General features: G+C 41.6%; 2 protein-coding genes across 3 annotated transcripts in view; one reads left to right on the top strand and one right to left on the bottom strand.

The window, feature by feature from the left end:
• The window catches only part of LOC109900771 (atypical kinase COQ8A, mitochondrial), a 33,822-nt gene extending 27,971 nt beyond the window's left edge, over positions 1-5,851 (bottom strand). For both annotated transcript variants that reach the window (XM_020496576.2, XM_020496577.2), the window contains exon 1: positions 5,722-5,851. The gene's annotated coding sequence lies outside the window, so the exon portion shown is untranslated. The remainder of the gene's footprint in view (positions 1-5,721) is intronic.
• A 2,994-nt stretch (positions 5,852-8,845) lies between these two features.
• The window catches only part of LOC109900770 (inositol-trisphosphate 3-kinase B), a 53,956-nt gene continuing 46,309 nt past the window's right edge, over positions 8,846-16,492 (top strand). The window contains exons 1-2 of the mRNA XM_020496569.2: positions 8,846-9,171; positions 11,231-12,420. Coding sequence (XP_020352158.1) covers positions 11,362-12,420 — 1,059 coding nt within the window. The 5' untranslated portion in view covers positions 8,846-9,171; positions 11,231-11,361. The remainder of the gene's footprint in view (positions 9,172-11,230; positions 12,421-16,492) is intronic.

Genomic DNA, 16,492 nt, shown 5'->3' with positions numbered 1-16,492 from the left:
AGAAGTTTTAGGTTGTAGTTATTGGAATTATCGACTATTTCTCTCTATACCATTTGTATTTCATATACCTTTGACTATTGGATGTTCTAATAGGCACTTTAGTACTGCCAGCCTAATCTCAGGAGTTGATAGGCTTGAAGTCATAAACAGCGCTGTGCCTTAAGCATTGCTGAGAGCTGCTGTCAAATGCAGTAAAGTGCTGTTTGAATGAATGCTTATGAGCCTGCTGCTCCCTACCACCACTCAGACAGACTGCTCTATCAAATCATAGACTTAATTATAATAAAACACAGAAATATGAGCCTTCGGTCATTAATATGGTGAAATCTGGAAACTATCATTTAGAAAACAAAGTATTTATTCTTTCAGTGAAATACGAAACCGTTACGTATTTTATCGAACAGGTGGCAACCCTAAGTCTAAATATTGCACAACCTTCAATGTTATGTCATAATAGACGTAAAATTCTGGCAAATTAGTTTGCTATGAGCCAGGTGGCCCAAACTGTTGCATATACCCTGACTCTGCATGTAATGAACGCAAGAGAAGTGACACAATTTGCCTCGTTAATATTGCCTGCGAACATGAATTTCTTTGAACCAAATATGCAGGTATAAAAAATATAGACTTCTGTGTATTGATTTTAAGAAAGGCATTGATGTTTATGGTTAGGTACATTCGTGCAACGATTGTGCTTTTGTTAAATTGTCACCCAATTGGCTTAGTAGGCTTTGATTCGATGGTAAATTAACAGGCACCGCATTGATTATATCCAACGCTAGTTAACCTAGTAATATCATCAATCAACCATGTGTACTCAACTAGTGATTGTGAAAATGTATAGTTTTTTTATAAGTTTAATTTTAATGCTAGCAACTTACCTTGGCTCCTTGCTGCACTCACGTAACAGGTGGTCAGCCTGCTACGCAGTTTCCTCGTGGAATGCAATGTAATCGGCCATAATCGGTGTCCAAAAATGACGATTACCGATTGTTATGAAACCTTGAAAATCGGGCCTAATTAACCAGCCATGCCAATTAAATCGGTCGACTTCTAACACAGGCTGCTCTGCTCCAGATAAAATCTCCCAAAATGACTTTCTGGCTGGCACTAACAAAATCCTACCTTTTGCTGCTCAGACCTCACATCTGTACATGACAAATAAAACAACAAAATGGAGGAAAGTGTAGAATTGCAATGCACAGGCATGTAATGTATGTGTGTATGTGTCTATGTGTGTGCGACCGCACGTGCTTAGGGGATGTGGGGATGATTTGAGACGACTGCAGTGCATGTGAGGCTTGTTTAGTATGCATGTGATTGGCACACCCTTCTCCTAACTCAATAAGTACAAGTCTCGTCTGGGTTGCATTAACTGTGTTCTGTATCTCTGGTTCTCCACAGTGAGGCTACCTTTTGAGATCAGATACAGTAATAGGAACCATGACTGAGCCATGAGTTCCTTATGAGTTCCAGTGAGATGCATCCATGCCAGTGAAGTGACAGGCTCTTTCAAGTCTGATTTAAGACCTACTCTTGGAGTTTGGCAGAGAGAGAGAGCAGCTCCAGCACTTTCATCCAAATCTCAAGACTTATTATGTGACACCAGATAGATATAAAAAGCGGTTGTATGCAGTGTAACTACAAGTAGGTTTGCAGTAAATAATCTGACTCAGGGACAGTGAGGTGTAAACTAGTGTGAGCTGCTGTGACACCAGATAGATATAAAAAGCGGTTGTATGCAGTGTAACTACGAGTAGGTTTGCAGTAAATAATCTGACTCATGGATAGTGAGGTGTAAAACTAGTGTGAGCTGCTGTGGTAGAGTACAAAGGGAGCAGGGCATAACATTTACTTTTTGGTCCACCAGCCACTGTGGCAGGTAGATTAAACAATATATATATTTTCCCCTGCTAAAATTACACCAACATAATACACAAAAAAACATATGAGCATGCTTTGTAATGTTTTTACTAGTAGCGTATTACTAGTAGCGTGGTATATTGTTTAATTGAATTTGTGTGTGTCTTTTAACCTAAATTTCCCAGATATTTAAGGGCGGGAGGGTAGCGCGACACGACATGTTTGTGCCTGTGAGATTGAGTCTGACTAGTAGAAGCGTTGTCTTCTCTTCCCTAGCAGTTGAAACTCAAATAGACAAACAACCTAACTTGAACAAAACAATGCAAATAGTCAAGAAACAGTTCAAGTAAATTAAAATATGAAAACTTTTATGTATGTGAGCAGCTCTTCACTTGCGCACAGCTCCAGCCAGGCGGTGTTGCAGCACGAAGTGGAATAGGCTATATAGGACTCATAGTTTTGACTTTGTGCAAATAATTTACCAGCTATGAAACAAAACGGCAGAAATACTTAAACTGCTACTGCAGCATTTATTTTACTATAAATGTGATACTACTATACTATTACTATTCACAAATGCAAGTGAAATCCTGTGGAGTGTCGCCTTGTTAAGGTCCAGAAGCTTTAGTTGTGTCAACATCCGGTTGCTCCCAACCCGCTGAGGGTGATTCGAAGGGAGTAGGAGGAAACACCTTTCTGTACCTTGGCAGTTCAACTCACAATGAACCTGTTGAGGCTAGGCATGTGGGAGTGCCATAGCATTCCACTGCTTTATGATTTAGCCTAGTTATTTAGTAGGCCTATTTCTTACAGCTGTATGGGTGATGCCAAGCCTCAACACAACGTTTTGGACCAATAGGATGTATTGTTGCTCAAGTCAAAGGGGGAAACGTTGGTTTTCCGTTCAAAACCATTTTTCTCAGTCAGAGCACCTTTTTATTCCCAGAGTTCCCAGTTGTCTTGAATGCACTGAAGTCTGAGATTTCCGAGTTCCCAGTTTTTTTTTACGCAACATATAGCTTGAAAACTTGACTGCTGACATGCAAAACATTTTGGGACTGTATTAACCAGCGGTCTAATTAAAAAGAATACCAAAGGATTGTTGAGTGGCTTATTCCTGAGGTCAATTAATGTTTTTGTAAGACAATTAATTGAAAGCAGTCTGTAGGTCAGAGCCTGATTCACATGCACGTTGGTATTCAGAGAAGGAATGTGTTTGTGTCAATCTGTTGCAAAACATAAGGATATTGCCAAGCTACAGTTAATTATGTAATAAAAGACTGAATTGTGCAAGTTCCCATTTGATAAAGAGGAACAGCTTGTCTAACTGAAGATAATATTTTTAGCAGTGGAAATTGTTATCTTCCACATTTGTGCTGTTTACATTCACCTACATTCATCCAATATATCACCACAATTTTCCTACTGTTCCTGCCAGTCTAAGAGCCCACGTGCCTAGCTCTGCACGGCAACAATGGCCTCTCCTCATGAGATAGATAAGCTACTTGAGTGTGAGTGTAAACAACAGGACATATCAGATAGCGGAAGCCAGGGTGAAAAAGTGATTATGAAGAGCAGCCAAATACAATGAGCTCTGTGCATTCAAATTGCCATCGATAAAATGCAATTGTGTCTGTTGTCCGTTGAGTATGGTTGCCCATACCGTAACTCCACGTCCACCATGGGTCACTCTGTTCACAACGTTGGTGCATACTGCTGCATACTCACCAGACATGGAGAGTCAGTTAAGAACAAACTCTTATCTACAATGGCAGCCTTCCACGGCCAAACCCTAACGATGCTGGGCCAATTATGCGCCGCCCTATGGGACTCCCAATCCCGGCCGGTTGTGATACAGCCTGGAATCGAACCAGGGTGTGTAGTGACGCCTCCAGCACTGAGATGCAGTGCCTTAGACCGCTGCGCCACTCGGGAGGCCTACATGCCATCAATCTTATCTAATGACACCTTGGAATGGACCTTGACCTATAGCACATACCATAGCTGCCACTTGATGTTCAACATAACAAGATAGCTCTCTCTCTCTCTCTCCTTGAGGTGGCCTCTGCACCAAAATCAACATGAGATTTAATCTGCAACTACAGTATGATTGGATATGATTGCATTAAGTAGGCCACTGCTTTCTCTATTGATCACATTGATAAAAGCAACCATTGATTAGAATACGAGACAGCTATTAAATCCAGAATTTAAAGTTACAAACCATGAAAAGAAGGCAATGCAGTTGGTTAACAACCCAATCAAGTAAACTATCTGCTTTACAGTATGACATTCAAAGCTTGTACTGTACAATTCAATGTCCTCACACTGTACAGTGTGCAATGAATTGTATCCATTTCATTTCACTGATAGTAAAGGACAAATAGTAGCTGGCTTGCTACAGTATTTTAATAATGCATACACATTTAATGTAACCTATTTGCAGACACATACTGGTAGGTAGTCCTCCACTTTGAAAATAACCAGGCCTGTAGTCTGCATGTGGCACGACTGACACTGGTACAGAATGTTGTTTATGGGCCAGCTGAGCTACTCTTCTAGCCCTGGCCTTTGTGACCATTGACAGAGCTTTGTCCTTCAGGCAAAACTACCAATATAGCGTAGATGATTCTTCTTAATGCTCATGATTTGTATTTATTTTGGATCCCCATTAGCCAAAGGAGCAGCTACTCTTCCTGTGGTCCAGCACAATTAAGGCAGTTTATACAATTTAAAAAACATTGCATTCACAGATTTCACAACACACTGTGTGCCCTCAGGCCCCTACTCCAACACAACCACATATCTACAGTACTAAATCCATGTGTACGTATGTTATCGTGTGTGTGTGCCTGTGCCAATGTTTGTGTTGCTTCACATTCCCTGCTGTTCCATAAGTTCTTTCTTATCTGTTTTTTTTAATCTAATTTTACTGCTTGCATCAGTTACTTGATGTGGAATACAGTTCCACGTATTCATGGCTCTATGTAGTACTGTGTGTCTGTTCTGGACTTGGGGACTGTGAATAGACCTATTGTGACATGTCTTGTGGGGTATATATGGGTGTCTGAGCTGTGTGCCAGCAGTTTAGACAGACAGCTTGGTGCATTCAACATGTCATAAACGAAAGTAGTGATGAAGTCAATCTCTCCAGCCGTGCTGCCCTGTTCTGAGCCAATTGTAATTGTCCTAAGTCCTTTTTTGTGGCACCTGACCACACGACTGAACAGTAGTCAAGGTGCGATTACTCTGCCTATTATGGAAATAACTGCTTCAAAACACAGTTGTCATTCACGTCTACAAGCTGATTGAAATGCATGCAGGAAAATGTGCACAAATGACCTACTGTTGGCCAAATGTCAAACCAGCTAGCAGAGAATGCATTAGCCAGAAGATTCCGACCTTAATTGGGCGCTTGCTTTCTGGCGCACATGAAAGTTTGATGCCAGTTAGTTACATGTTGTATTCCTTCCACTGTGCATCATGACTGAGTCTAGACAAACAGGCAAACAACAACATCGACTAAGCAGGTGAAGTGGCCAGTAAAAATGTTTGGATTTCGTCAAAGACTTGCATAAAATATTTCGGCACGACGTAAGTAAACTATCTAACGTTAGGCTGTTTGTGTTCACCGACATTAGGATAAACTATAAAGCTATTCTGATAACATTGGCCAACAATTCTGAACTCAGACGTGATGTAGCTAGTTACAATAGCTACATATCGTGGAGTTGAGAATTAGGTCACGTTTCAAGGCAGATTAGATGTTTTTTTCGCCAATGCTGCAATGTCCAAATTGTCAAATGAATGCGTTTTTATTCCATTTTGCTACTTGTAATTTGAAAAAAATACACTTACCCCCAGTAATTGCGAATGTCTGGTTGTCTTTTCAATGCTACCTCGTCCCCCAAAGGCCTAAACAGTGCGTCTTGTCTTCCACCATGAGGTAAACCCTGTTTACCTACACTAAACCGTGATTGTGAGAGTGCTTTTACCCCGCCCCTAAACACCTCCTATTGGTCGTGCGATAAGCGAAGCAGGTTTTTGAGAGGTGGTGGCTGAATCCTGATCCCTCATTGGCCAATCTTCCAAGAAAAGGGTGTACTCTCCAAGTTTAAAGCCAATGAAAAGTCAGAACCCGTTTGAAAGGGCGGTCTTTGCTCTGGACAGAAAAATAAAGAAGCTACTTTTAACCACGTACAGTTTACACATGAGAATTTATTTATTTATTTATTTTTATTTTACCTTTATTTAACCAGGTAGGCAAGTTGAGAACAAGTTCTCATTTACAATTAGAATAGAGAATAGCTAGACATTCTCTATCATGTATTAAAAAAGTCACATTTCACAAACTAAACGTGTCTATTAGAGAGATACAAGTCACAGAGGATCAAATGATTTCATTAGTTGTCTTACAGGAATGTAGTATCATTAGTTGTCTTACAGGAATGTAGCATCAAATTAAATGATACCCTCATAGCCTGGTTCCTCTGTATGTTTCTTCCTAGGCTCCTGCCTCTCTAGGGAGTTTATCCTAGCCACCGTGCTTCTACATCTGCATTGCTTGCTTTTTGGGGTTTTAGGCTGGGTTTCTGCATAAGCACGTTGTGACATCTGCTGATGTAAAAATGGCTTTATAAATACATTTGATTTGGAATTTTTAAAAGACAGGTTTTAATTTTTAATATTTACCGCCGCCTGCTGGTGGTTTTTCGTAAGTTTTCCTCTTCTAATAACGGTTACACATTTGCTGTACCAATATCAGTCAAGAGATGGCGTACGTGACGGGCAAATTCCATTACCTTTGTAAAATATAGTTGCGAGAACAATAACTGTTGAAGAATTTCGGGAATTGGACTACACGTTTTCATTCAGTTCATATTTGTATCTAGTCTATTTATAGAGGTCATCATCTGAATCTTTATTGATGCAGTAGCCATAACAGCTTCATGAACCATAATCTGTTGTTGATCTATAGAATGTCTTATCATCAATATGGCTATCATTCAGGCAGTTGAAAAATTGAATTACAAGCCCTCTCCACTCTGGCATTTATTTTCTTTATTTGATCAATCGCAGGATAAAGTCAGCCTCCATAACATGTATTGTTAATAGTTCAAAGAGAGACCATGCACAGTGCACATTATCTGACATTTGACAAATGATGACCACCAACATCTGCATAGGTCAGGGACAGATATAGATTGTTTTTCTCTACCTCAGTCAACAACAGATCTGGGTAGTGCCCTGCAGCCAAAGCTTTCCATGTGGTCTTTGTTGACACAGAGGGCTATTGTCTCAAAGTTCACCTCATGATACCCTCCTTATGGGGCATAGAAAGGTCACATGATGTGATGTCTGTGTATGACAGATGCACACATTAGAAAATTAATTTCATGTTTATGACCATTTGTAAGGTGCATACACACACACACACACACACACACACACACACACACACACACACACACACACACACACACACACACACACACACACACACACACGTGCATCTGTAAACATTCACATCACACACATGTGCATATGCAAACATTTATATCAAAATTCATCGTTCCACACCTTTTTTCCAGTGTTTATGTGCTGTGGTTTAATACAATCTGACTTTCTTGGCATCAGAAATGTCTATTTTTATGTTGTTCTGATGAAGTATACACCACAGGAGATCTGTGACTATGTGTCTAAAGCGTGTGTAAAAGTTATCTCCTTAGTAACTTCATAAAAGTGCCAGAGTTGTGTGGGGCTGCAAGTTGGACATTGTGCATAAACAGACACTAATATAGTCAAACATGAGGCAATCATGTTCATTTCACAGCCACAATGACTTAACCTGGTCTGAAATCGTAAGGGATGAAATATAGATGTTCATACAGCCTATCAGGCAGCCCATTCAAATCAGAAAGGCCACTAGTGTTGTACTGTATCTTCCATCCAGTTTATTCTGCCAGCTGACACACTTCTTTTCATTCTACGAAATTGTCATTTGTTTGGCTGCTAATCTACAAAGTCATGGGGTAGAATTTCCGTGGGTGAGTAATGACAGCTTAACAGCAAATGGCTGATTGCATTTTACAAAGATCTGTTCACACACATTGTGCACAGTGTACCTTGTGTGGTAGGCTACTACAGTTGCTTTCAAAAAGGTTAAAATGGTCATTGATATCATATGAGTAAAATACATAATTATGAATAATCCATTTTTCTAAGTACAATTGAGACATTTAAACAACTTGCCTTACAAGACAAACTAGAATAATGAATGTATGGTCTGATTTGATAAGCTGGTTGATGAGCCATTAGAGGAATGACCACCTTGACCACTTACCCCTAGAGCCACAAGCATAAGGCAAAAGCAAATACAAGCAATATGGTAAATATTTGGTAAGAGCACAGGCAGGACATGATATTATCATGTTGTAAAATGCTAATATTTAGCCTACTGTAGGTATATTTACTGTAGGTAAGCCTATATTATATACTATTTATTAAATATAACAGTTGCTTTAAAACCAGTAAGCTAAATAAAGCAATTAAAACACTGTTTGATCAAACAGTGATAAATGATCCATAATGTTTGAACATTTCGTTATATTGACAGGTAAAACGCCACCTGTTGCATGGTTTGTGGCTGTACAAACGATGCAGAATAGATTTTTTTAAAATAAACATGCAGAAATGTTTGGTCCTACATGATATTAAATATGTTTTGTGATATTAGCCTATAATATCACCAACGAGAAGAGTTAATCATCATTGTCCTGGGTTTATCGAATAAATGTCACTCCAATTAAGTGTTATTATGTGATGACCCAAACAGATACACTAGTCCAGACAACAGAGTCGTCGTTGAAGTCAAAACTCAAGGCTGTGTGCGTATCGAGCTTTATCCTTCGCTAGGCAATTGGAGAATTGAGGAAAAAGCTGCTTGTTGCGTAGAAATTAATGTAAGCGTCTACTTCCTTCCTGCTTTTTGAAGTACACTAAGCAAACAACGGCCTAGTACTACGCCAAAGCGAAGGGTTGAAGAAGTCAAGGGGTCATAAGAGCAAGTATTTTGGACACGCTGTGGGAGAAAAAGTTTATTTATACTGGAACTGGCCTTCCTTTTGCTTGTGAGGGAATAAGGAGATTGTGTGCTATGTGAAATCCGCTTCATTTAGATGTTTAGTGTTCTGAATCGCGCTGAATTGCACTCAGTGCTGTAGACATTCTGAACGGCTTTGAGGGTTGGACAGCCACGGGTTCGATATAGCAGGACTCCTATTAGGACGAGGTGTCTGTTAGTACAAGGTAAGACTTGCACTTACCATCTCCAATGAGTATGTTTAGTGTCATTCAAATTTTCCAAGCAAGGTGTCAGCATAAATAAAAATTTAGCTGCGTGGGTAAAATCTATTTAGATTAAACGCTCTTTATATTAAAGCTTTTTAGCCTTTATTTACACCTACACTGTTCACAAAAATAGTATTGTGAATAAGAAATACGTTATAGGCACTCTACGTAGCTATTGGCAACAAGGAAATAAGACAACAGTATTAATTGCGCACAACGGAGTAACGTCAGCAAGTTGTTACTTGGTTATAACAATGTTTCAACTGTAAAGAAATAGCCCAGATGATGATGATGATGATGGTGATGATGACGATGCTGGGGATAATGATGATGATGATAACAATAATAATACATATTTGTATTAGTGTTGTTATTATTTCAAACAAGGTCAGAGAAAATATTACTAATGATAGTTACCAATTGGCATAAGGCTTATAAACTTCTGCACGTTTGCTATTGGTTTCTTTTTGCTATTAGATTAAGAGTAGCTCAAGTCGATTCGCTAAAGAATGTCATAATGGTAATGATTGAATCCCAGTATGCGTTATAACAACATTGTCAAATTGAGCTTGCAGTAAAACCCACATGGCAGCTAGAGTAACGTTAGATCACCACGTGCTTATTGTACTGGGGAGCGTTTGCTTTATGCCATGCGAACCAATTATTGTCAAAGTTGAAACATATATAATCACAACAAACGTAACTTGTAAATCATCGAATATTAGTTTGATAATATCCCAATGAAATACAGTCGCCACAGTAAATGTGTTGTATGGACCCGATTTATCTTATAATTGATTGGCACATCCTCATGTTTTATTCCTTTCCTCTTTTCCCCCTAATTTCGTTGGAAATGCAAGGTCATAGAAAGACAGCCAGGGAGTTCAGTTAGTCAGTGCTGACTAGCATGGAGGGTTCATGGGAACCATCACAGGCGCTACTCCCTCCATAGATACTGGAAGTGTCACTTTGTCTCGGAGCAGTGTGGGTCTGACTGGGAAAAAGAGGTGCTAGGTAGACAGAAACTGACCCGCCCAGGCACCTGGCCACAGGCACAATGGTGTCCCTGTGAATGCCTGTTTCTCTTCTTACTTGGTCCACTTTAATGTTGGCTGACATCTCCTGCCTGGCTCGGGCCCCCTTCTCTGCCTCCAGACCCTCACCATGCTGTGGGCTGATGGTGGGGACTCTGGGGGGGATTGTGTGGGGAGCCACACTGCTGCTGTTATTGAGGCATTATGCCACGTTAACCGACATTTCAGTTTGAGGTGAACAGTAGTATTTTCTGCAAGGTATGTAAGTGTAAAAATCTACTGTATGGAGAAGTGTGTCATTTTCAAAGCAACTAAAACGAATCTAGAACCTACATCATTCACAGGAAAATCCCAAACCCAACTCTGTGTGGTAAAGTTATTTTGACTCATTTTGAAATGTTAAGTCAATGTTTTGTTTGTGTGACATACATTCACCAGGGTTGATGTTATTCTGGCTTCTGATCCAGGGTATTTCTATTCATTAGGGATCCCCATTACTCTTTCTTGGGTCCACACACATAACAAATGTACAGTGAATACATTACAATGAATACATTACAGTGAATACATTACAGTGAATACATTACAGTGAATACTGATATGGTTTGTTGCTTTCTCTCTCTAATACTAATGGCAACAAGTAAATCTATTCTTGTGTCTCATTATCTACAATAGATTTTAAGTAGAAAAAGTTCAACTCTGGGTATTTTCTTAGCTAGAGAAAAAGCAAACACATGATTATTTCTTGGAACATTGATTTGTAGCTTGTAAATAGGCAAGTTATCCGCCTTGCTTTGGGAAGGAATGCTACCTTTGTGAGGGATTTGCTGGATAATATTTGTAGATCAAAGTGAAAGTCCACACGCACCAGTGGGGGAAATAAATGTTATTCTTATTCAAATGCAAGTCATAAAATCACAGCCTTTATTGAAGCTTTTACTGTCTGTGTTTTGTTTTTCCTCTTCAACAACTCTCCTCCATAGAACATTCAGCAGGGAATTACACCTCTCCTCTCACATACCCCACCAAATGCTATGGTGGGGTGTAGACACCAGAGCAGCAACCAGGACTAGGGCTAGATGGGAGCCCATACTGACAGTGCCAGCCTGATACTATGGCTGCTTATGCCCTGAGCAGTCTGATTATGATGAATGGCAACAATCTGACGAGTGCGAGCAGCCCTCGGACTGGGAGGCCTGTGCTGCATGTGCCAAACCGCTCCACCTACTACAGCCCTGGTAGCCTGATTCCTGGCTCCCCTGGGGGCTCCTTCGTCTCCCCCTCCTCTCCAGGCCCCAGCAGCCCCAGGGCCCGCTCCCCCTGCCGCCACCCTGAAACCTTGGGGGAGATCGTGGGCAACTGCGTCCGCCGGCTCAGCAACAATGGAGATGATGAGGCCCCCAACTGGGAGGTGAAGCGCACGGTGCAGCTCCTGCAGATCCACCAGGAGCTCCTGAATGTGGAGGTCAACAAAAAGGTGGGTCTGTTTGAGGCCCACATCTTGAGGGCCCCGTGCAGAACAGTCCCAGCCTCCAAGCCCAGCCAGCCCGCCGAGGTGCCTCCCCCTAACCCCCCACAGAGAGACTGCCCTCCAAGCATTTCCAAGGAGCTCCAGAATGGGAAAGGGTGTCTCTGCTTGGAGGAGGGAGTAACAGGGAACGGCAGAGTGGAAAATAACACGACTGACCCAAATACGGAACAGGGCAGTCTGCTTGTGAACAAATCAGCAGGAACTTGGGCCCAAGCTGACAGTTCAGCAGGCAGTTATTCCCCAAGTTCACTGGGGGTTGGCAGCTTCTTGGCAGGTAGCAACAGCGAGCACCCTGTGGAGTGGGCCCAGACCTGCCTGACAAAGGCAGGAGCAGAGCCAACGGAAACCCAGCCACAAGCACCCTGGGCCAGCAGGGAGGGGAGCTGCCCAGAAGTGGGGACCACCATCCCAGCCGTCATAGTCACCGACCACGGGATGGAGGCCCAGGGAGAAGGCTGTGATCCGGGCAGTGAGCCCCAGCAGAGCCCAGGGTCATCCCGAGGCTTGAGGAAGCTGTCCTCCTCCTCAGCTTCCTCCACAGGCTTCTCCTCCTCCTGGGAGGAATCAGAGGATGACATCTCCAGTGACCCGGATAGAGCCGAGGGACTGTCACTTGCCTTCCTCAACACCCAGCAGAGAGCTGTGAGTAACACACTTTCATTAAGGAACAAAGTAAAATATTATTTACTTTGTTACTTTACTTTGTTTACTTTGTCATCAATTCAACCTCTCTTTCACATTGAATGAGTTTTGGCTTACATTTGGTTTATTGTTCAATGGAATAGGGACTGAAGTTGATAATAAAAATGTTTAAGAAAGCTTTGGAATAATTGGACAATTCTGTTTCGCCACATTTAAGAGCATGCATTTAGGGCCGACTCTCCCATCTCTAAATGAACTTTTAAGTTCGTTAGAGGGCCTCTCTTCATCAAGCTCTTTGTCATACGGCGCTCTTGCAACAAACCGGTCGGCATCCTCCCTGAGGACCGGTTGACATTCTCACAAACAAAGGTACTTCTGTGTCCCCGTCGTCAGCCTCAGACACTTTGACTCTGAGCGCTGTTGAACGGCCTTCAAAGGGGAGGCTTAAAGCACTGTTTATAAATGAGGGGGCTGTGTATACATTACTGGAAGAGTTTGCTTGGCCATGATTTCCACCTGCTCGATCGGCAATGATTCAAAACAATGCACCGCAATTTGCTTCCCGTAAGTGTTATTACCAATAAATGTTTGTTAGTGGTGAGTGTGTACTGATGGAGGAACTGAGACATTAATTGCAATATACCTCAGAAATCGTCGGTGATAATTTGCCATCTTATAGAAACCTCCTTGGCCTGTCTACGTCTGACTCTGACTCTACGTCGGAGATGCGTCACTGGTTACCGTCATGCAGCTGGAGCACACAGACACAGGCCTTCAGTGGCAGACTAAAGTAGCAGGATAATGGGTCGTACATGACATATGGGATGTGCTCCAGGTGCACATGAGGCTGCTGAGGGGAGGACGGCTCATGATAATGTCTGGAACGGAACGAATGAAATGGCATCAACCACATGGAAACCATTCCCTGATGGAGACAGCTTGTCTGTCTAAACGTTGGATATTAGGTTATTCAATTATTGCATCTGAGCTCCTAGAGTGTGCGGCTCTCCTTTCATTTTTCAAGTGTTCTACTCCGCTAGCCAGCACCTTGCCTAAATAGGTGTGCGTTTCTTTCTCTTCTAGATTGATGTATTTGATACCATTCCACTCATTGCGCCCAAGTCATTACCACGAGCCTGTCCTCCCCCATTAAGGTGCCACCAACCTCCTGTGGCCAGGAGATCCATGTGATGTCTTATCTGGTATAAACACCGGAATCAAAACACTTCATTGTGCCCATCTGGCCTGGCGATAGCAAACAAAATAAATATGTGAATGCAGAGCAGAGCGGCAAGGCCAAGATGGCCAAGATAGCCTTGAAGTTAAGTGGATGGAACTGCGCTGGTTTTGTGAAGGCTGTTTACACTGTAACGGATTTGCTTTGGAGAGGAATGTCTTGCTTTGATGTATCCATGACAGTGAGGCAGCCCTCTCTCTATCATTTCTGGCCCATGTCTGAGAAAAGTGTAAGTCTCAGAAAAAGGGAAGATGCATGTAGCAAGCTACGTGATGGCAGAACCGTCACCTAGGAGACCTCTGCTTAATAATGAGAGATATTTTCTTGCACTTTATGATACACTGATCTGTAACTGATCTCTTGCAGTGAGCTCAAATAGGTGGATAAGGTGTCTGGAGTGTAGACAGGAGAAATTAACTCAGCTTGAAAGGGCATATTTGGTTTTATAAAGGGGTTTATTAGATTGAATTCTACTTTACAATGTATTCATGCTACTTTACAATGTATTCATTCTACTTTACAATGTATTCATGCTACTTTACAATTAGATCAAGTTAACTGGGTGTAACTGTGTAAATAACAGGATAACTGTGTAAATAACAGGATAACTGTAAATAACATGATAACTGTGTAAATAACAGGATAATGGTGTAAATAACAGGATAACTGTGTAAATAACAGGATAACTGTGTAAATAACAGGATAACTGTGAAATAACAGGAGAACTGTGTAAATAACAGGAGAACTGTGTAAATAACAGGATAACTGTGAAATAACAGGATAACTGTGTAAATAACAGGATAACTGTGAAATAACAGGAGACCTGTGTAAATAACAGGAGAACTGTGTAAATAACAGGAGAACTGTGAAATAACAGGATAACTGTGTAAATAACAGGATAACTGTGAAATAACAGGATAACTGTGTAAAAAGATCAAGACCCTCTAGGACTAGGGCTACATTATTTTGTTGATCTGAAATAGAAGAAGTTACCTGTATTCTCTCTTCTTGCTCATCAAGTTCATCACTGTATAGTATCTTCTTTATTCGGACAAATTCAAAAGTTTTATGTGATTGTTAGTTTGGGACAGTACTGTTGTAGTTGAAACTTGTCCATTCCTTGGAATGTCTTCGTCACTTCTCTTCCCAACTCAACAGCTTCTACACCCAAGCCATTAAACTGCTGAACAATTCATAAAAATTGCCACCGGACAATTTACATTGACACTCCCCCTCTTGTACACTGCTGTTACTCGCTGTTTGTTTGTTACCTGTGCATAGTCACTTCGCCCCACCTACATGTACCGATTACCTCAACTAGCCTGTACCCCTGCACACTGACTCGGTACCGGTGCCCCCTGTATATAGCCTCGTTATTGTTATTGTTATTCTGTAACTTTTTATTTTAGCCTACTTGGTAAATATTTTCTTTTTCTTGAACTGCACTGTTAGTTAAGGGCTTGTAAGTAAGCATTTCAGGGTAAAGTCTACACTTGTTGTATTCGGCGCATATGGCAAATACATTTTGATTTGATTTGATCAAAGTTCACCGAAAGTTCCCTGGAAGAGGAATCCAGCAGGAATATGTTTGTAATCATTTAAAAAGAGGCTACCATGTTACAACATCCTGATAACACACACCTTTTAGGGCTTTCTTGGCAGGATTTAATATGCTTTGCTATTAGAGAAAGAAACAGAAGCTTAGTGAGAGATGTCATCTGTCATGCACTGGTATTCTCTCTGTACTATACATGTGAGAGAGAGAACGAGAGAGAGAGACAGGAAGACAGTGAAGAACAGTGTCCAATAGGGAAAGGCAGCATGTTCCTCAGAAGACAAGATCATTCCTTAAGGTTTGGTTTACTTTTGATAGGGTTGATTATCGCAGAATGGAATGTCCCTGGGCAGGTATCCTTGTTTACGCTCACACACTGAAAACCTCAGCTCTTCAAAACACTTCAACATGTTCTAGCATCTATCCCCTTCCTGTCCCAATCACAGAGGTGCATTTGGACAGGTTGTGTCACTCCTGTGGGAGTTTCCCTACATCTCAGGCCTATGGCTCGAGTGCCGTTCTGTAGTCAGCGTGGGTCCGGAGAAGTATACATTAGACTAAAATGATGACAACTACTGAAGTACGTACTACACCAAACCTACGACATTATAACAGCTCCTAGAGCATATCACAAGGATAGTGGGTTCAATTCCTGGGACCACCCATATTTAAAATGTATGCACAAGTGAATGTAAGTTGCTTTGGATCAAAGAGTCTGCTAAATGGCATATATTATTACTAAATGGTCTTTATAGCTCTATTGTTTATAGCATCAAGTATTCAGGTTGCTTTTTATAACCTGGATGCAGAACTAATGCTTTAGCCAAGTCCTTTGTCATGTGCTATTGAGCTGTAGTAGATTTTAGCATGACAACGAACACAACAGAGGAGTTTTGCTGGGGAACAAACTGATTTGCTACCAGGCTCAATAGGCCTGTATGCCATCTTATTAGGTGGGTCCTCTTGGCTGTGGCCGGGCATAGTGACACCCGCTCGGTCGGGGTACTGAAATCATGTCACGGTGGTGTCTCCTTTTCCTGTGCCGGCCAGAGGAGGAAAGAGCCCTGCGTGCTACAGCGAGCGACTCAGAGTAGAAGTCTAACAGGGTTCTCTGCAGTGCAGATGCAGAAGGCTTGTGGTTGCCTGTTGTAACAGACCCAATAACAAGTGCCCAGAGGAGCTGTTGTCAGCACTGTGTTGCAGGCAGGCATTTCTCTAGCGTTGTAAAATAGTTCTACAGTGGTGCAATAACATTAGTCATTAGTTGGACTGACTGTTGC

Source organism: Oncorhynchus kisutch, linkage group LG12 (genome assembly GCF_002021735.2).
Source record: "Oncorhynchus kisutch isolate 150728-3 linkage group LG12, Okis_V2, whole genome shotgun sequence".
In the NCBI taxonomy this organism is placed as follows: Eukaryota; Metazoa; Chordata; class Actinopteri; order Salmoniformes; family Salmonidae; genus Oncorhynchus; species Oncorhynchus kisutch.
Note: the sequence above shows the minus strand (reverse complement) of the source record. Positions and strands in the feature narration are given on the sequence as shown.